Here is a 22888-nt window from a genome sequence, read left to right on the forward strand (position 1 = left end):
GCCCCTAAAAAATGAACATGTGACCAAAATCACTATCCATAAAAAAAAATGTATAGAAATCGAGGTATCTATAATACTAAAATTACGAGGTCCAATTTGTCAGCCGTCATCACGTAAAAACGACGAATCAAAGAATTCAACTTTATATATAACTAATATAGTACTAAGGTGTAGATTAAAAATTACACCACTCCAGGCCCTTTTGTTTTCCACGTAATTAATATTGCCAATAATTAAGAAGTTCCGGGTCGAGTCCGATACCGATACCAATAGTATATTCACCTGTTACCTATTACCTTATCTGTACGTTCCGCATCTGACAGGCGCACCAACAAACGGTGTATTCAGGATTGATATGCTATATACACGGGTCATGATCACAGGGTTGACACTACTAAATTGTCGAATTGTTACCTATTGTACTATTTTATTTAGTAAGACTTTCTAAGATAACAATACGAATACTGGACTAAAAATAAGCCGTATATAGGTACAGTTTTCAATTTGTTAGCGGGCATGACGTAAAACAGCGAATCAAAGAATTCAACTTTATTTATAACTAATATAGGACAATGCTGTTGATTAAAAAATACTCCATTCCAGGACCTTTTGTTTTCCAAATAATTAATATTACCAAAAAAATAAGTTACAGTTCGACGGGTTCAAACAGAAAAATTTGAAAGCAGAGAAAACTGTGTATCTTATAATCGGCATGACTTTATCAGATGACAATACTAATACTAAAATAATGCTTGCGCATAGTTATATACTTTAATTCAGTCACGGACCCGCGATATCACGGGTGTGTTCTAGTACTAACAAAGAAAACAGGTTAACTGACAACTGGTCAGTATAGAAGAATCCAGACTGTCAAATTAAATTACATTCAATTTGTAACTGATAATTGTTCCGCAACTGACAAATTAAATTGATACGTTCTAATTAACAATTAAAATATGTGTAAAGTTCCACTCTATTTTTTTATTAAAGTTAATACGGTTGGTATTTTACCGAAATAAATCTAACATGACGGTACCCAAATTGCACCTATTTTGACCATTTTTTCACCTACGTTTTTTTATGATAAAGAAAAAAAAATCCATTCTGTGTTTATTTTGTAGCCGTATCCTTCTTTATTATATAGGTACACCAATTTGATTGTTAATCCATATGGAATCATAGAAAAATTGGTCTAAACTGACCCCCAAACCATCAATAATTCTGAAATGAGGAGTATCCAAATTGCATCCATGCTTAAATTCGCACTGTAAAAATTCTAATAACAGAGCTTTTGTTTAATTTCTTCAAATATTTTGAACAACTGGATGTTAGTCCATGCTTACTCTTTATTTTTTTTTATAACTGGAGACTTGTAACATATTGTATTTGATCATTTTAAAAAGATGACGTTTTGATGACGTCGCATGGTGACGTTTCAGTACATTTTGATTTTTCAGTAAACACTTCACCTGTTGATAAATACTGTGAACGTTTTGTGCATATCTAAATAGTTTTACCTATGTTGAAAGATGTGCGTGGTATCAAATCATAAAAATACAAATTGTTTACGGTCTCTAGGAAATCTTGTAAGATTATTTATACTATTTTGGCTTAATAGGTGCAATTTGGGTACCGTTACGTTATCTGTCTATTAGGAAACAGAATATCAAATAGGGCCGAGTCGTTACAACATTAGTGGGGCGACCACGTAAGGGGGCGAACGTGTTTTTGAGCCGATTCTTTATTTTTCGTATGTGTACTTATCCGATCCGCGGCTACGTTTCATGTTCGGAATTCTTTGAATTTACATAATATTTAGTTGGTAACTCAAGAGACATCCGAACGAGTATTATCACATGAAAATTCAACATGGCTGTCAAAGTGTTGAGTTTTCGACCGAAAACCTATATTTTGCCCATTTTAAGCATTTGTGAGTAACAATTTGTGAGAGACAGATTTAATTTAGCTGTTGAATTCCATTAATTCTTATTTGACTCTTAATTATTCTGCATTAGACTTGTGTGACACATTTATCTGTACTAATTTCCTGTTCAACAGCGGTACCTCGAATTACCGGATAACAGTGTTATTATCCGAATAACTCATGTAATTACCGAATAACTCTTCAAATATCAATATTAACACATTTAAGTGACTTTTAAACATATATTATTGAATAAAATTATAATAGAAGTGTATTTTATAACCTAAAAATAAAAAAAAAGTTGCAGGTAAGTTAATATTGGTCATTATAAAATTATGGATATCGGTGTGTACTTCCAAGATGGCGACCAAGGAAAACGTAAGAAATGAAGAAAAGAAAGATTGCATATATGCCTTCAAAGGAAAACGCTATGAAAATATAGTATTAAATAATTTACTGTATATACAGAGAATTGTCTAATAATTGTTTTTCAGAAAGGATTTGAAAATTTAACCAGTACATCAAAGCAATGCAATTACACCAATCACTAATTACTTTTCATAACAATTTACTCAACATTAAATAAAATGTAATTAAGAATTTTCACATATTCAATTCAAATCTAATCAAAAAATTATTATAATTGATTGTTTTAATAAAAACAAAGCTTCTGAATGGATGATTTTTATGTTTATTCTAATAAAATTTTCTCAAAACTAAATATAAGATTTTCATTGGCAAATATAAATGTTTTTACAAGTCACTTTAATTTTGTATAAAAAGCCATGAATACATGTGTGCTGTCTTCCATTTTCAAAATGGCTTTATATCCGTGTGTTCAATGTGATGAAGAATGTGTTGATTGCACCATTCAATGCAGTTGTTGTGATCGTTGGGTTCACAGTGCTTGTGTCCCAATGGATGATGCATTGTTATTGGCCTGGTCAGATGTGTCTCTAAAGTTCCTTTGTAAGGACTGTTGCTTTACAGACAACAAGTATGACATGGCCAAGGCGTTAGAAAGGTAAGTAATTTTCATACATACCTTTTATTATAAGCTATACAAATGCGAAATTGGGTTTTTTATATTATTAATAGAGAGTGAAACATGGTACAAGAAAAATAAAATAAAATATTTAATTTCAAAGAAGACAATCTTTCACCTAGTTTATTATATTTCATTTATTTCTTATTTCATTTAAAATGTATTTAATTTACTTAATTTAAATTACTAAAAAATCAGAATTAAAAATAATAAAATAATACTCAATTAATATTCTTCTAAAATTAGTATTTACGTTTTTTTTATTGCTACTTTTATTTATTTTCATACATTGAATAATTTGAAAGTGATAATGAGTTAATTAGTTCCAATAAACAAAATAATCATTACCTCACACTTCTGTTAGATTGTTAATTGGGTTGTTGTTTACTGACACGTGCCCATTACATAATTAATCATTAAGAGATAATGAAATTATATTACAGTATGGACACTCTGCATTAAACAGGCTTGTGACTGTCTTGGTATACCAAGGCTGCATTACCAACACCAATAATTATAATAATGAAAAATAGAACACAAATAAATATTTACAACTATATACAATATGTACATCCTATGTTAGTTTTCTGTCAAAGGGTAATAATGTTCAATGTTTCACCAATAATTTTTGATTATTTAAAATAAAAAATTATTAAAAAAAGATATTTTAATAAAGTTAATTTGAGTTTTCCTGTTAAAAAAAGCTTTCTTCTGGCAAATTCTAATTTGTAAATTATAAAATATGTAAGAACTTTTGGATTATTTTAGTCATTCGATGTTAAAAAAAACCCTCTTCTTAAACAAAATACATTGCACGTGGAGTCATTGAGAAAATAGTTCAGTTCATTTCCTAACTTTGTTAATAAACCAACTGACCGACTTCCTCAAAGCTACTAAGAAGGCACGGTAACCCTCTTCAGTGAAATGTATCCCGTCACGAGCTTCGTATTCCACCCTATAAACATTAGTTGGCTTGAAATAATGTACAAAATGATTTTCAAGAGCTATGCGTTTCATCATTTTGTTCACTATCTCTCGGCGAACTGTATGCTCATCGGGAGTGCAATACCAAGGCCCGGACCGCTTCATAACTGACATGAATACCACTGATACTCCTCTCGAAAGACAAGCATAAATGAAAGTATTCATGTCTGATCTGAAGGCAGTCTCATCAAAAGAATATCTGTCACAATCATTGCTGCCTTACGGCTAGGTGTTGCCACTTCGTGATATTGTTAATGCTTGGGTATTTTTACTGTTCTTGTATTGAAAAGTTTTTTAGTATGTGATTAAAAATATGAAATAAGCCATTTCCTTATATTGCGTTACCTTCTATAAATCAGAAATATATCAAGTTAAGAAAGCACAAATTATACCACATATTTTCTATTTAGAAGAAACACCAAAAAAATGATCACAACTGTATTGCGTTACTTTCTACAAATCAGAATTTTATATATATAGATATCTTATAAATAAGAATGATTATACAACATGTTATATATTTAAAATGAACATAAAAAAACACTGTATTGCGTTATTTCCTATAAATCTTTTCTATTATATAAGAAATTTTGTATATACAACTCGCCGATATGGACGCAGAACCCGTAGCCGATATCATAGACGCCGATTTAGCATTTGATATGAATTCGACAACACGATCCGACAACGTGGTAGATGAGAATTTATGCCCGTTCATCGATGCTTCCGATTCACAGAATATACATCCACTGTCAAACGGTTGCCTACAGAGCTCATTCTTGGAAACTAATGAAGTGATCGATCTGTTATCAACCTTCACCGACATTTTTTGTATTGTTCATTTTCAATTTCATTGTGTATATTTCGTATGTAGTTATACTGGTAAGTACATGTTTACGTTGCAACCAATGCAGGTTCAATTATCTTTTTTCAATATTTTAGTGTTTAAGTAAGTATACAGTTTTGTTTATGCAATTTATTTTTATTCTGTTTAATGCATTTTTCTTTTGTTGTTTCCCCACTGCTGTTTTATGCACTTGATACATAATGCATGTATAGTATTGTTTCGCATGTTTTCAGGTTGAAATTCTAAATAAAGTATTTCCGCGGACTATGACAGATAAGCCCGTGCCTTGTGCAGGATATCTTAGTAGTTATAAATTTTTTACAATAAATTCTAAATAAAGTATTTCCGCGGACTATGACAGATAAGCCCGTGCCTTGTGCAGGATATCTTAGTAGTTATAAATTTTTTACAATAAATTCTAAATAAAGTATTTCCGCGGACTATGACAGATAAGCCCGTGCCTTGTGCAGGATATCTTAATAGTTGTAATTTTATAGATTTAAAGGGGCTTAGTTAACATCCATTTCTAAATCACAAATATAAAAATATGATAAAGATAATATTTTTTTAATAACTAAAATTAAAACAAAAACTAATTTAAATAGTTTACTATTCCATATTTTATTTTAAAAAATGCCCACCCTCACATTGTTCATTGCCGTGACGTGGCGTGAGGGCTCCACTTTGGTGGTCTAAGATGAACACGTTGAGGGATTGTATGCAATCTTTCTTTTCTTCATTTCTTACGTTTTCCTTGGTCGCCATCTTGGAAGTACACACCGATATCCATAATTTTATAATGATCAATATTAACTTACCTGCAACTTTTTTTTTATTTTTATACGACCGCAAATTTTGAAAAAATTTTCGTCGTATATTGCTATCACGTTGGCGTCTGCGTCGTCGTCGTCGTCGTCGTCGTCGTCGTCGTCGTCGTCGTCGTCGTCGTCGTCGTCGTCGTCGTCGTCCGGCGTCCGAATACTTTTAGTTTTCGCACTCTAACTTTAGTAAAAGTGAATAGAAATCTATGAAATTTTAACACAAGGTTTATGACCATAAAAGGAAGGTTGGTATTGATTTTGGGAGTTTTGGTCCCAACATTTTAGGAATAAGGGGCCAAAAAGGGCCCAAATAAGCATTTTCTTGGTTTTCGCACCATAACTTTAGTTTAAGTTAATAGAAATCTATGAAATTTTGACACAAGGTTTATGACCACAAAAGAAAGATTGGGATTGATTTTGGGAGTTTTGGTTTCAATAGTTTAGGAATAAGGGGCCAATAAAGGGCCCAAATAAGCATTTTTCTTGGTTTTTGCACAATAACCTTAGGTTAAGTAAATGGAAATCTATGAAATTTAAACACAATGTTTATGACCACAAAAGGAAGGTTGGTATTTATTTTGGGAGTTTAGGACCCAACAGATTAGGAATTAGGGGCCAAAAAGGGACCCAAATAAGCATTTTTCTTGGTTTTCGCACTATAATGTTAGTATAAGTAAATACAAATCTATGAAATTTAAACACAAGGCTTATGACCATAAAAGGAAGGTTGGTATTGATTTTGGGAGTTTTGGTCCCAACAGTTTAGGAAAAAGGGGCCCAAAGGGTCCAAAATTAAACTTTGTTTGATTTCATCAAAATTGAATAATTGGGGTTCTTTGATATGCCGAATCTAACTGTATATGTAGATTCTCAACTTTTGGTCCCGTTTTCAAATTGGTCTACATTAAGGTCCAAAGGGTCCAAAATTAAACTTAGTTTGATTTTGACAAAAAATGAATCGGTTGGGTTCTTTGATATGTTGAATCTAAAAATGTACTTAGATTCTTGATTATTGAAGTTTTTTTGGTCCAGTTTTCAAATTGGTCTACATTAAGGTCCAAAGGGTCCAAAATTAAACTTTGTTTGATTTCATCAAAAATTGAATCCTTGGGGTTCTTTGATATGCCAAATCTAACTGTGTATGTAGATTCTTCATTTTTGGTCCTGTTTTCAAATTTCAAATTCTACATTAAAGTCCAAAGGGTCCAAAATTAAACTAAGTTTGATTTTAACAAAAATTGAATTCTTGGGCCTCTTTGATATGCTGAATCTAAACATGTACTTAGATTTTTGATTATGGGCCCAGTTTTCAAGTTGGTCCAAATCAGGATCTAAAATTATTATATTAAGTATTGTGCAATAGCAAGTCTTTTCAATTGCACAGTATTGTGCAATGGCAAGAAATATCTAATTGCACAATATTGTGAAATAGCAAATTTTTTTTTAATTAGAGTTATCTTTCTTTGTCCAGAATAGTAAGCAAGAAATATCCTATTTGTGCAATAGCAAGAATTTTTTTTTAATTGGAGTTATCTTTCTTTGTCCAGAATCAACTTAAATCTTTGTTATATACAATATACAATGTATATACACTTTTTACTACCAACTGATAAATTTAAATAATCTTTACCATTCAGTGATAACAAGCAGTTTTTTTACATCTTAATATTTTATGATGTATTTAAATGAGTAGTTATTGTTGCAAACTCCATTAGAAATTTGAATTGATATCAGTTTTGAAAAAGGGAAACGGGGATGTGAAAAAAAAGGGGGGGGGTTAAATTTTTCTCATTTCAGATTTCATAAATAAAAAGAAAATTTCTTCAAACATTTTTTTGAGAGGATTAATATTCAACAGCATAGTGATTTGCTCAAAGGCAAAAAAAACCTTTTAAGTTCATTAGACCACATTCATTCTGTGTCAGAAACCTATGCTGTGTCAACTATTTAATTTTAGATTTAAAAAGTTTGAAGAAGAAATCTTTAATTGATTTGTAAAATCTTGGCATTTGTTTTGTGTAAAAAAAACCCATGTAATGTCAAAAATTTGATCACAATCCAAATTCAGAGCTGTATCATGCTTGAATGTTTTGTCCATACTTGCCCCAACTGTTCAGGGTTCGACCTCTGCGGTCGTATAAAGCTGCGCCCTGCGGAGCACCTGGTTAGGTTATAAAATACACTTCTAATATAATTTTATTCAATAATATATGTTTAAAAGTCACTTAAATGTGTTAATATTGATATTTGAAGAGTTATTCGCTAATTACATGAGTTATTCGGATAATAACACTGTTATTCGGTAATTCGTGTTACCCGTTCAACAGTTCTATCGAGTTTCCGAGGCAGGGACCTTTATGAAAAAATACCAACAACAAAACACTCAATTATGTATGATTTCCCAACTAAAAGACATTTCAGTATATTCGCCCAACTAAGAACTGGCTATACAGAACTGAATTACTACAAGAACCGAGTAGGCCAAACCAACGCCATAGAGTCATGCAACTGTGGAGCACCTGAAACGCCTCAACATTTCCTTCTGGAGTGTCCCTACTATGAAAAAGAACGAGAAGATATGCTACACCAAATATCCAAAGAGGTCGGGGTCAGAAACTTGAATTTAGCTACTATGCTGACAAGACTGGACGGCGAAAACACAGAAGAGACAAAAGCCAAATTACAAACAGTGGCACATTACATTGACAGAACGGGCAGATTTAATACTGCTGTTCCTCAATCCCAATCTTAACCAGCGCATACCAAATTTAAAGCACAGAGAAGAAAATACATCGAGGAAAACGCACCAGAGAGTAAAACCGTACATTGGGACAATTCGTGCCAACAGGCCTTAAGATTGAGGATTGAGGACGATGTTTTACTTCATGTACATGTCCACAAAGGTGTTGTTCAATCAGGTTAAAATCCTGTACGAAAATGAATGATTTAATTACTTATATGTTGGGGTTTGGTTTTTTTTTTTGTTATATGAAACATTTATGAAATTGTATGACAAAGTTTTTCTGCATACAATCCATTAAAAAATATGTACATTTCATGTCATATTCTGTATTAAAAATAAATATTATAGTCAGATCATATGAATTCCTACTATTTTCGCAAATTATGCTGATTTTGATGTGAATGAATCTTTATTTATGTTGAGATACATGTAAACCATAAAATCTTGTCGGATCAGATTGCATTTATATGGGGACGAAGTCCCCTAAAGATGTATTTACACTTGCAATTGTATGCAAATTTGTCCACCATTACATAAAACTACACAGGTTCCCGAAAACTTTGACATCATAATTCAAAATATTTGATGTCACAACTAAAAAGTGATTGTTGTTTGGTGTCAGAAGGTTATTCGGAGGTAATACAAATGCAAGGTCAATCGGAGGCAAAATACAGCTAACTACCAAAATTGTAAATACATTTATCAGTCTGCACCAAAAACTTTTTCAACTCCTAGTCCGAAGACCAATATTCTGACATTTTTCTTATTAATCCAAACAAAGTTTTGCAAAAACTTACTAGTCTGAATGAAATTTTACTAGTCTGGGGCATCGGACTAGTGGCTAACCGTGCAGACTGTTTATTACAGTAGAAAAATAAATTTAAAAAAAATAGGGGGAAATATCCAGAAGTTTCATTGTACTAATGAACTCAAAATCATTAAACTTTTTTTTGGTAACTTTTTTTAATTCCTGCATTTGCGCAGAAATCAAAATTCTTCTTCCTTTTTCCAGTCTTGTTTTCATTAGACTTGGAGTAAATTATATATTTATCAGTCCAGTAAAACATAGGAAGGAACTCAATACCAATCATTTGCCAATTTCATTTTTAATAATTCTTCGATATATAAAAACCATACCTGATGATATTGTTTCTTTGTTTACATTGAATATGATATCAAAACTTAAATAACGTCACAACTAAAATCCCTAACAACAGAACCAAAATTGGAAACGTCGGAGTATTTTTATTTCTTTTGTTTATTAAACAGATTTTGAAGTTTAAATATGTTTGAATTGAAAAAAAAATCAAACAGACTTTGCTCCCTTTCACATGTAATGCCTGCCTCATATTATAAATTGAAGGCATGCCTAAATTGAAAGACATATTATCAGTTTCTGTTTATTTTTTATAGATTGTCTCATCAGCCAAGTTATATGTCAAGAATTGATTGTAACACATGCACCAAAATACATAACATTCCAACAGCAAGCAGACAACCTTCAGATAAGCGATGTTTCTAAAGTGATAACACATACACTTGGTGTTCCAACAGAGGTAAATAAAGCAGGAGTAAGGTTAAGGTCAAACAGATAAGAGTTATTTCTAAAGTATTTACACATACTCTTGGTGTTCCAACAGAGATACACAAAATGTAAATAAAGCAGAAGTTAGGTTAGGGTCAAACAGAGTTATTTCTAAAGTATTTACACATACTTTTGGTGTTCAAACAGAGGTAAAAAAAGCAAGAGTTAGGTTATGGTCAAACAGATAAGAGTTATTTCCAAAGTATGTACACATACTCTTGGTGTTCCAACAGAGGTAAATAAAGCAGGAGTAAGGTTGAGGTCAAACAGATAAGAGTTATTTCTAAAGTATTTACACATACTCTTGATGCTCATATGTACAAAGATATGAATTTACATAGAACTTTATCTTATTTGTGTGGAAAAGAACAAACAGCTTTAATTTAATTATCTGAATACAATGTATCATGACTTTGTATTTATGGCTATCTACTTGAATGGTTTTGTTAAAAATTATAAGTTTAACTGCTGCCTCTAAAATTTTTCATAGTTATAAAAATGGAACTAAGTCATTTGGTTTTTGTTATTGTAGGATGTAAAATGGTCAGGACTTAATCAGGGATCATTGTTTAACAGGCCAAAGGCAAACGTCCTAATGACAGTTGTAACAGCAGAAGGAAAGAAGCCATTGAGTGTGAAAAATGTTGCAAAATATCCTGTGAAAAGTGTAAGTTTTGTAATTATGGTAGAAAGTCATATCATGTGAACTTCCTAAGATTCTTTCTATCTTACCATGCTAACCAGCATGACTAGATTAAAATAAAAGTGAAATTGCACGCAATAATCAAGTTTTAACATGTTTAAGAAAAGACCAGCAGTTAGGATTATTCCAAAAATAATCATTTCACAGTGATACTATTCTAATGATACACAAATTCTACTGTCAACATTACTTTAAAAAAAAAGGATTGTATGAACAACATTTAGTTTATGAGTCAGTGATGTGACATAACTGTTTACCTCTTTCAGGACATTCCTTCAGTAGATGTTGGTCAGATGATGAATGTGGTACAGGATACATTCTTTAATACCAATCCTTTGATGATTGATACTGGTGTCGACAATAATGTAAGTTTTATTGATATTTTTGTCTCAGGAGTGCCACTTAAATACTTAATTGATAGGGGTGCCTCTGGGGTTCTGTTACCACCACCTTTTCATATGATTTAGATTTTAAAAATGTATACCTTTTGATAAATTGCGTAGTTAAAAATGTTACCTTTTCCAATATTGTTTGGGTCTCATGTTGCAAAATGTGTTGTGTAATGAACATTTTGTAAGAGTGAAATATCAAAGAGTGAAATATCAAAGAGTCAAAAAAGAGAAAACTGCTTGATAAAAACACAACCAAGAAAGATGACAAACAAAGATGTTATTGGAACTTTATTGAACTTATCATATATTTCTGATAGTTTTTCTGACCTATTCACATATGTCCAAGCTTGAAAAAGCAAGCCTATTCCAGCATCAAGTCCTATCACCTTGTTTATAGGGATATTATATATATCACACCAATAAGTACTTTGTAGTTACATTACAGTATGCAAACTGTGGTTTATCATGGTGTAAAAAAAGGTACTCTTGACTTTAAAAGTCAATCCTATGAAGAAAGATATTGCTATTATAATTATTCTATGTCTAAATTGGCTTTTGTTATTTTCATTGCAGTTCTTTGATGTGCATACAGATTTTGATGTTTTCCGTAAGTTACCCGATACAATGAGAAGAATGGCTGACAGACTATTAGACTCTGATTCTGTGCTGAACCAGCATACAGTAGGAACTTTGAATAGCAGTCATCCAACAGACCTGAAGTTAATGGGAGAACTTCAGATGGTTCAAGATGTTGTTAATACGGTATGTATAGCTCATGTGTGTGAAAAAGGGGAAATGTAGGGAAAGAGGCAGTCACTCAGTCATCCAACATATCTTAATTTCTCCATTTTAGAGGAGCCACAACCTGGAGGAAGTTGGCCAACAAAATAATGATGCTGTCTAAGCAATATATATTATCAATCATTTGCAATCCTTGGTGAATAATAAACATGAGGAAAAGAGTCCATATTAACTCTGATGTCACCTTTCAAAACTCACACAACATTAACTAAAAGACAGAAACTTAAATAAATTGGGCAATTTGTCTTGTTTTCAATTATATGACTTATTTGTCACAAACGTTACAACCTTCATCACCCAACAGGGAAAAGGTCAATTTTTTTTTTTAATTTCAAGCTGTTACCAGATCCTTTCTAATTTACTGTGACAGGGCTAAGTGACATCATTGACAAAACCATAACAGCCAATCATTTTATGATTAATATGACATTATTATTTCTTTTGTAGATATCAGACAAACCTGAGATGATGTCCACAAAGTCACCAGATTTATTCTCATTTACTGTGACAGGGTTACGTGACATCATGGACAAACATGGTGACCAATCAACACAAGCAGCTGATGCTAGTGACCTTGTTAATAATTTTATAAATAAGGTATTACATAATGTTATAATAAAGAAAAACTTCTTTGTTTGCAGCCATTTACCTAGCAACACCAATGTTCATGCATTCATCTTTTCCCTATTTTTCCTCGCCAAATTGGATCATTTATATTTGAGGGTGTGTATAAAATTTTCAACTTGTATTCAAAATCTCAGTCTTGTTAGACCATTTTAACAGGCAGCAGCACCTACCCTTTTTATTAGCTCACCTGGCCCAAAGGGCCAAGTGAGCTTTTCTCACCACTTGGCGTCCGGCGTCGTCGTCGTCGTTAACAATTTACATTTTGAACTTCTTCTAGAGAACCACTGAATGGAATGGAACCAAACATGGCATGAATGTTCCTTATGAGGTGTTGACCAAGTGTTGTTACTTTGTAGCCGATTCATCATCCAAGATGGCCGCCAGCGGGGGACTTAGTTTAACATAGGACACTATGGGAAATGCATACAAATGACTTCTTTTAGAGAACCATTGAATGGAATGAAACCAAACATGGCATGAATGTTTCTTATGAGGTGCTGACCAAGTGTTGTTACTTTGTTGCCGATCCATCATCCAAGATGGCCGCCAGCCGGGGACTTAGTTTAACATAGGACCCTATGGGAAATGCATACAAATGACTTCTTTTAGAGAACCACTGAATGGAATAAAACCAAACATAGCATGAATTATCCTTATGGGGTGCTGACCAAGTGTTGTTACTTTGTAGCGGATCCATCATCCAAGATGGCCACCAGCAGGGGACTTAGTTTAACATAGGACCCTATGGGAAATGCATACAAATGACTTCTTCTAGAGAACCACTAAATGGAATGAAACCAATTATAGCATGAATGTTCCTTATGGAGTGCTGACCAAGTGTTGTTACTTTGTAGCCAATCCATTATCCAAGATGGCCACCAGCGGGGACTTAGTTTAACATAGGACCCTATTGGAAATGCATACAAATGACTTCTTCTAGTGAACCACTGAATGGAATGAAACCAAACATGGCATGAATGTTCCTTATGTGGTACTGACCAAGTGTTGTTACTTTGTAGCCGATCCATCATCAAAGATGGCCGCCAGCAGGGGACTTAGTTTAACATAGGACCCTATGGGAAATGCATACAAATGACTTCTTTTAGAGAACCACTGAATGGAATAAAACCAAACATAGCATGAATGTTCCTTATGGGGTGCTGACCAAGTGTTGTTACTTTGTAGCCGATCCATCATCCAAGATGGCCCCCAGCGGGGGACTTAGTTTAACATAGGACCCTATGGGAAATGCATACAAATGACTTCTTTTAGAGAACCACTGAATGGAATAAAACCAAACATAGCATGAATGTTCCTTATGGGATGCTGACCAAGTGTTGTTACTTTGTAGCCGATCCATCATCCCAGATGGCCGCCAGCGGGGGACTTAGTTTAACATAGGACCCTATGGGAAATGCATACAAATGACTTCTTCTAGAGAACCACTAAATGGAATGAAACCAAACATAGCATGAATGTTCCTCATGGAGTGCTGACCAAGTGTTGTTACTTTGTAGCTGATCCATTATCCAAGAAGGCCACCAGCGGGGGACTTAGTTTAACATAGGACCCTATTGGAAATGCATACAAATGACTTCTTCTAGTGAACCACTGAATGGAATGAAACCAAACATGGCATGAATGTTCCTTATGTGGTGCTGACCAAGTGTTGTTACTTTGTAGCTGATCCATCATCCAAGATGGCCGCCAGCGTGGGACTTAGTTTAACATAGGACCCTATGGGAAATGCATACAAATGACTTCTTTTAGAGAACCACTGAATGGAATGAAATCAAACATGGCATGAATGTTCCTAATGTGGTGCTGACCAAGTGTTGTTACTTTATAGCCGATCCATTATCCAAGATGGCTGCCAGCGGGGGACTTAGTTTAACATAGGACCCTATGGGAAATGCATACAAATGACTTCTTTTAGAGAACCACTGAATGGAATAAAACCAAACATTGCATGAATGTTCCTTATGAGGTGCTGACCAAGTGTTGTTACTTTGTAGCCGATCCATCATCCATGATGGCCGCCAGCAGGGGACTTAGGTTAACATAGGACCCTATGGGAAATGCATACAAATGACTTCTTTTAGAGAACCACTGAATGGAATAAAACCAAACATAGCATGAATGTTCCTTATGGGGTGCTGACCAAGTGTTGTTACTTTGTAGCCGATCCTTCATCCAAGATGGCCGCCAGCGGGGGACTTAGTTTAACATAGGACCCTATGGGAAATGCATACAAATGACTTCTTTTAGAGAACCACTGAATGGAATAAAACCAAACATAGCATGAATGTTCCTTATGGGGTGCTGACCAAGTGTTGTTACTTTGTAGCCGATCCATCATCCAAGATGGCCCCCAGCGGGGGACTTAGTTTAACATAGGACCCTATGGGAAATGCATACAAATGACTTCTTTTAGAGAACCACTGAATGGAATAAAACCAAACATAGCATGAATGTTCCTTATGGGATGCTGACCAAGTGTTGTTACTTTGTAGCTGATCCATTATCCAAGAAGGCCACCAGCGGGGGACTTAGTTTAACATAGGACACTATGGGAAATGCATACAAATGACTTCTTTTAGAGAACCATTGAATGGAATGAAACCAAACATGGCATGAATGTTTCTTATGAGGTGCTGACCAAGTGTTGTTACTTTGTTGCCGATCCATCATCCAAGATGGCCGCCAGCCGGGGACTTAGTTTAACATAGGACCCTATGGGAAATGCATACAAATGACTTCTTTTAGAGAACCACTGAATGGAATAAAACCAAACATAGCATGAATTATCCTTATGGGGTGCTGACCAAGTGTTGTTACTTTGTAGCCGATCCATCATCCCAGATGGCCGCCAGCGGGGGACTTAGTTTAACATAGGACCCTATGGGAAATGCATACAAATGACTTCTTCTAGAGAACCACTAAATGGAATGAAACCAAACATAGCATGAATGTTCCTCATGGAGTGCTGACCAAGTGTTGTTACTTTGTAGCTGATCCATTATCCAAGAAGGCCACCAGCGGGGGACTTAGTTTAACATAGGACCCTATTGGAAATGCATACAAATGACTTCTTCTAGTGAACCACTGAATGGAATGAAACCAAACATGGCATGAATGTTCCTTATGTGGTGCTGACCAAGTGTTGTTACTTTGTAGCTGATCCATCATCCAAGATGGCCGCCAGCGTGGGACTTAGTTTAACATAGGACCCTATGGGAAATGCATACAAATGACTTCTTTTAGAGAACCACTGAATGGAATGAAATCAAACATGGCATGAATGTTCCTAATGTGGTGCTGACCAAGTGTTGTTACTTTATAGCCGATCCATTATCCAAGATGGCTGCCAGCGGGGGACTTAGTTTAACATAGGACCCTATGGGAAATGCATACAAATGACTTCTTTTAGAGAACCACTGAATGGAATAAAACCAAACATTGCATGAATGTTCCTTATGAGGTGCTGACCAAGTGTTGTTACTTTGTAGCCGATCCATCATCCATGATGGCCGCCAGCAGGGGACTTAGGTTAACATAGGACCCTATGGGAAATGCATACAAATGACTTCTTTTAGAGAACCACTGAATGGAATAAAACCAAACATAGCATGAATGTTCCTTATGGGGTGCTGACCAAGTGTTGTTACTTTGTAGCCGATCCTTCATCCAAGATGGCCGCCAGCGGGGGACTTAGTTTAACATAGGACCCTATGGGAAATGCATACAAATGACTTCTTTTAGAGAACCACTGAATGGAATAAAACCAAACATTGCATGAATGTTCCTTAAGGGATGCTGACCAAGTGTTGTTACTTTGTAGCCGATCCATCATCCCAGATGGCCGCCAGCGGGGGACTTAGTTTAACATAGGACCCTATGGGAAATGCATACAAATGACTTCTTCTAGAGAACCACTAAATGGAATGAAACCAAACATAGCATGAATGTTCCTTATGGAGTGCTGACCAAGTGTTGTTACTTTGTAGCTGATCCATTATCCAAGAAGGCCACCAGCGGGGGACTTAGTTTAACATAGGACCCTATTGGAAATGCATACAAATGACTTCTTCTAGTGAACCACTGAATGGAATGAAACCAAACATGGCATGAATGTTCCTTATGTGGTGCTGACCAAGTGTTGTTACTTTGTAGCTGATCCATCATCCAAGATGGCCGCCAGCGTGGGACTTAGTTTAACATAGGACCCTATGGGAATTGCATACAAATGACTTCTTTTAGAGAACCACTGAATGGAATGAAATCAAACATGGCATGAATGTTCCTAATGTGGTGCTGACCAAGTGTTGTTACTTTATAGCTGATCCATTATCCAAGATGGCTGCCAGCGGGGGACTTAGTTTAACATAGGACCCTATGGGAAATGCATACAAATGACTTCTTTTAGAGAACCACTGAATGGAATAAAACCAAACATTGCATGAATGTTCCTTATGAGGTGCTGACCAAGTGTTGTTACTTTGTAGCCGATCCATCATCCATGATGGCCGCCAGCAGGGGACTTAGGTTAACATAGGACCCTATGGGAAATGCATACAAATGACTTCTTTTAGAGAACCACTGAATGGAATAAAACCAAACATGGCATGAATGTTCCTTATGAGGTGCTGACCAAGTGTTGTTACTTTGTAGCTGATCCGTCATCCAAGATGGCCGCCAGTGGGGGACTTTAGAATGAAGTTAAACATGTTCCTTTCCTTATAAATGAGGTTGTGTTGTCACTTTTAGCCAAATTTTATATTTTTTATATGATTTCAAAGACCTAAGTAGAATCAGGTGAGCGATACAGGCTCTTGAGAGCCTCTAGTTTACAGCCTTGTAGGATTCAAAAAATTATGAAATGATAGCTTTATCTTCTAGTTATGTGTTTAAACCACTGCTGATGGACTGTAAGTCCCAGAAGGTATCATCAGCTTAGTAGTTGCGTTGAGTCTTCATCATGAAAATTGGGGTTAATAAGACTAATTAAGGAATTTTTAACAACAGAGTAAAATTTTATATCCAGCCCCCTTTTACACTTTTGAAAGTTGGGGGGAGCTATTCTGTTTGCCTCAATCCCCTAAATTTCCTTGGGGCATACTTTTCACCAAAACAGCATTGTTTTATAAAGTACATCATCAAATGAGTTATTTTCCCTGAGTAAAATGTTAGCATTCCAGTCTGTAGAAGGATCATATTTTTGCATGCTTCCAATTATCTTAATCCTCTTCTTAAATTATGCTAGCCCATTGGACGCATATAAACCAGTAAAAATAGTCAATTAGCAGATATATATTAATGATATGGTGTAGGTCAGACAAATTAATGACCATTCACCATGTTCAAATGACCCTATATTCTGGAACCAAAATCAGTGAAAATTCAAGTCTCAATACTTTTGTGTAGCTCCCTTGATTTTGATTATTTTTACTATCCTTTTCTGTCAAAATTCATGATTTATACAGTAAAGTATTGAGAAATTCATTAAAACTGGTTTAAAACAGATTTTGCATATAAACCAGTAAAAATAGTCAATTAGCAGATATATATTAATGATATCAGATTTCTCTGATTGTTTGATTCAAAGTTGGGGGCATAGTATTTTCTGGAACACCCCTTAACAGAAAACCCTATATTTAAGATAAAGAAAAGATAATATTTTTTTCATGTTTGTTTCATTGTAGATGACTGAAGATTTTAAAAAGTTATATAAAGATAATGTAATGATAGAAGTTTTGACCATTGTACCAGAGAAAGCAGGATATGTCCGTAAAGTTAGGAGTTTAAAAGCTGACCCCACACCTGTAAGTATTCGTTTGGGGAAGTTTTACTCCAGTTTGATTAAATGATGTCTTAAAAACCTGAGCAGTAGTTCTAGAATAATATGAATAGTTATGCTTTAAAAATATGTCGATATTTTCAAACACCACACCAGTATGTTATTTGGAATGAGAAGAAAGTTGTACATTTACACTAGTGATGAGTTTAAAACTGTTCTCCATCCAGTGGGGTACTGTACACAAAAAGAAGACTAACTTTTTTTTTAAATGACTCTATAGCATAGTATTTTGGAGGGACAAAGTGGGGTTCAAAACCTAACAGCATAGTTACTAGGAGGCCTTGACCCCACAGCATAGTTATGAAGAGGGGGAAAGCAAGATAAATTCTACATATCAGAAATTTGAACTGTATCAAATGAAATTGAGAAAGGAAATGGGGAATGTGTCAAAGCGACAACAACCCGACCATAGAGTAGACAACAGCCGAAGGCCACCAATGGGTCTTCAATGTAGTGAGAAACTCCCGCACGCTCTAGCCAAGGTAGAAAAGTAAACGCATAACATTACGCACATTAAAATTCAGTTCAAGAGAAGTCCGAGTTCGATGTCAGAAGATGTAACAAAAGAAAATAAATAAAATGACAAAAATACATAAATAAAACAGACTACTAGCAGTTATCTGACATGCCAGCTCCAGACCTCAATTAAACTGATTGAAAGATTATGTCTTCATCATATGAATATCGGGCACTATCCCTCCCGTTAGGGGTTGAGTATCATACTATCATAAAATAAATGAGAAGAACATAACCCATGTCATGCCAAAAACTGTTGTTTAAATAAATGTGTTTAGTTCTGATGCAAAGACCCTATAAGTGAATCAATATTAAAGCCAAAATATGCAATCTTTAATGACCTGACAACCATGACAACAGTATAGTAACTATATCCCTTCTTAATATAAGTCTGTCTAAAGGTTTTGTAAGCTTTTGAGAAAAATACTGACATTTTTGTGCTTTGTAAAGAATATTACCATAAAAGATTGGATGTGAAATACCTGAACGTATAGGATGTCTGCATGTTGAGTTATATTTACGAATTATTTCCTTATACCAATGATAAAATTTAGTGAATGTTTTGACAAGTTTGTGATATCGAAAACCCTGATGTAATAATTTTTCAGTAATACATAAATTTCTCTCGCTAAAATCTAATACGTTGTTACATACACGAGCGAATCGTACAAGTTGAGATATATAAACACCATAAGATGGTGACAAGGGAACTTCACCATATACAAATGGATAATTAATGATAGGAAATGAAAAATCATCTCTTTTATCATAAATTTTTGTATTAAGCTTCCCGTTAATGATATAGATATCAAGATCGAGGAAAGGGTCGTGGTCATTGTTAGTATTAGCTTTATTTAAAGTTAGTAACAGGATAGATTTCTTTAGTATACATACTGAAGTCGTCATTATTGAGAGCCAATATATCATCCAAATATCTAAAAGTATTGTTAAATTTTTGTATCAAATGTTGTTTCGATGGGTCTTTGCTAATTTTAGTCATAAATTGTAACTCATAACAATACAAAAACAGGTACGCAATAAGTGGTGCACAGTTAGTCCCCATTGGAATTCCAATAACTTGACGATATACGGAATCCCAAAGCAAACAAAAATGTTATCAAGTAAAAATTCAAGCGCATATTAAGTATCAAAGCATGTCCAATTGACATTGTTCTTTTGTTTATTGCTACTAAAAATGACCTAAAAGAGTTTGAACATATATACTCGCATCCTGACTTTTTAAATGCCCAAATATGATTCATTTGTCAGTATAAAGGTTAATCAAAAAGCTTAAGAACATAATGTTATCCACATCAACAAGTATAAAATGAATCTTATGAATTCCATTTATTTATTTTACAGACACCAGGACCTGATGATTCTATGAAACAACTAAATTTATCCAAAGACTATGATGAAGATTATCCCGCCATTTTCAACATTATATTATGGTTTATGATTATCCTTGCTATAGTTTTATTTAGTGTTAGCTATGGTATGTGGCACATGGACCCAGGAAGGGATAGTATTATATATAGAATGACAACAACTAGGCTAAAGAAAGATTAATTTACACTAGACTGGGGGAATAAAAATTAATTACAACTTGGTTGAAAAAAATAACTAGACTTTTGAACTATTTATTTGACTCAAGAATTTGTTTCATAGCACTTAATGTACTAATTGTTTTCTAACAATAAATGGTAGTCACATAAATTGATGTGTTTACTTATATATGTAATTTGGCAAGTGGCAGTCATGTGTGGTAGTCTTACTGTTGTCAGTACATATACCTGAAATTTATGATGACTATTATGACAGTTATTATGTGTGTGTGAGATATATTCCAGTCCCAAGTTTATTATGTAGACTTAAAATAATTTGATTAGCACATATGTACCTGAGGTTAAGTGTAATAGATGTGTAGTATACTATTGATTTGCTAGCACATGTGTACATGATTATAAGTGTGAAAGATAGTGGATGCTTAGTATGTTAAATGTATTATGATGATAAAAAATGAGCATATAATATTAATAGTACAAATGTATTTAACAAAAAAAAGGGTAACATAAGATAGCTCTAATGATTTCTTCTTTACAACATTTATCTTGTTGATGGTATATCTTTTGATGAAACAAAGTATATTTATACAGTAAACAATGTATTTTGCATTTAACATTATCCACATTGCTATTTAATCAGAATTGTTTGATTTTTATATTCTGTGATGTATTCATTTTCTTGTTGATTTACCATGCTATAACACTTGGGAAGTAGAGCTAATTTATATATAGACATTTAGTACTGAGATAGTAACATTCCTTAGTAGTTTAGTGTGTGTGTGTGTGTATATGTGAGTTGATGATTTATGAAAGATATCAATAGTGTATTTTTTATTAATATATATTAGATAAACTATTACAGTGTTTTATTTTTAATTTTGAAAAATTTATGCATGGAGATATAATAATGATTCTGTGGTGTATTGTGCTATGTTGTACAAATAGATATGTTCTCAAAACCTTTGCACTTACTCTCTCCTTATATGTCATATGTATTGATCACTGGATTACTTGATTGTGCCATCTGTTGTCCTTACAATCATTGATGCATTAACCATTACTTGTAATCAGGCCCTGAACCCAGATAGCTAACAATTGGTTAGTTGCAGAGATACCCCAAGATATTTCTGTCTCCATTTACTACCTGTATGACAGTTTGGAATCAATTATGATAAGGGACAGATTTGGGTAATAACAGTACTTGGCAACCTGCATATTGTCTTTCACTCTAAATGCTTTTAGGTGATGTTCATTTTTAATTTGAAAACTACTTTTACATTAATGTCATAGGTACTAGAGGGTTGTACCTTTCAGCAAGTCAGTATAAATTGATTTTATTCTACTATTAATTATTCAGGGTATACCACATATATCATCCTGTTAAATATTTAAAAATTTTTACCCTATCTTCTCTAAATTCTTTTCAGCCATGCATTCATAAAACCTACTGTTCAAATAATTGATATAAGAATTAGCCTGTTCAGCAACATCCATCTCCCAGACTATTATATAAGTTACACAAAAGAGGAATTATTTAGACATTACAACAGACGATATCACCCACTAATACCAGAATTCTCTGAGTAAAAGACATTCCTTGTTTTAAAGTATTCCTTCAATATTGGATGACATGAGTATTTTGTTAACATGATTTATTTATATGAATTCATATTATAGTTAAATTCAGAAAAGATTCAGTTTTAGATCATGTTCCAGTTATAGCTCTAAAATAAATGAATGATGGTTCCATACTGATATTAAATGATAGTACTGCTGTCTCTGTAAGCAATCGTGATTCCAAAACTTGTAATCTTTACATGGTATTTGTAATTATATATGAACTATGTTGTTGGTAATAAACAAGATCAAACTTATAGTAATGTTGTTGTCATAAACTCATAATCAAGTTATCATTGCTATATAAACAAGACTGTGTCCAAAGTACATTGATGCCCCACTTGAACTATCATTTTCCATGTTCAATGGACCGTGAAATTGGGTAAAAAGTCTACTTTGGCTTTAAAATTAGAAAGATGATATCATAAGGAACATGTGTACTAAGTTTCAAGTTGATTGGACTGCAGCTTCATCAAAAACTACCTTGACCAAAAACTTTAACCTGAAACAGGACAGACGGACGGAAGAACTGACGCACAGACCAGAAAACATAATGCCCCTCTACTATCGTAGGTGGTGCATAAAAAGAAGATGTGGTATGATTGCCAATGAAACAACTCTCCACAACAAACCAACTAACACAGAAGTAAATAAATATAGGTCACTGTATGGCCTTCAACAATGAGCAAATCCCATACCTTATAGTCAGATATAAAAGGCCCCTAAATGACAATGTAAAACAATTCAAATGAGAAAACTAATGGCCTAATTAATGTTCAAAAAAATAAACAAACAAGAATGTGTCCCCAGTACACGGATGCCTCATCTGTACTATACTTTTCAATGTTCAGAGAACTGTGA

General features: G+C 33.9%; 1 protein-coding gene across 2 annotated transcripts; it reads left to right on the plus strand.

The window, feature by feature from the left end:
- The first annotated feature begins 1756 nt into the window (after positions 1 to 1756).
- LOC139517843 (renin receptor-like) lies at positions 1757 to 22284 on the plus strand. 2 transcript variants are annotated; one of them, XM_071309299.1, is made up of 8 exons: positions 1757 to 1930; positions 9778 to 9920; positions 10482 to 10616; positions 10919 to 11017; positions 11618 to 11806; positions 12293 to 12442; positions 18175 to 18294; positions 20208 to 22284. In XM_071309299.1, exons 1-8 carry the CDS (start codon positions 1870 to 1872, stop codon positions 20412 to 20414), a joined length of 1104 nt encoding a protein of 367 aa, XP_071165400.1. In that variant the 5' UTR covers positions 1757 to 1869; the 3' UTR covers positions 20415 to 22284. The 2 variants fall into 2 exon arrangements, with proteins under 2 accessions (XP_071165400.1, XP_071165403.1); XM_071309302.1 differs by lacking the exons at positions 1757 to 1930; positions 9778 to 9920 and adding an exon at positions 10107 to 10184.
- Positions 22285 to 22888: the final 604 nt, after the last annotated feature.

This window comes from Mytilus edulis, chromosome 3, assembly GCF_963676685.1.
Source record: "Mytilus edulis chromosome 3, xbMytEdul2.2, whole genome shotgun sequence".
NCBI classification, from domain to species: domain Eukaryota; kingdom Metazoa; phylum Mollusca; class Bivalvia; order Mytilida; family Mytilidae; genus Mytilus; species Mytilus edulis.

What these genes read in the sequence shown, in the direction of transcription:
- LOC139517843 (XM_071309299.1), top strand. Translation starts at nt 1,870, where the DNA reads ATGGCTGTCAAAGTGTTGAGTTTTCGACCGAAAACCTATATTTTGCCC. An exon ending in CACTTGGTGTTCCAACAGAG is followed by an intron (nt 9,921 to 10,481) that starts GTAAATAAAGCA and finishes TTGTTATTGTAG; the next exon opens with GATGTAAAATGGTCAGGACT. An exon ending in ATACTGGTGTCGACAATAAT is followed by an intron (nt 11,018 to 11,617) that starts GTAAGTTTTATT and finishes TTTTCATTGCAG; the next exon opens with TTCTTTGATGTGCATACAGA.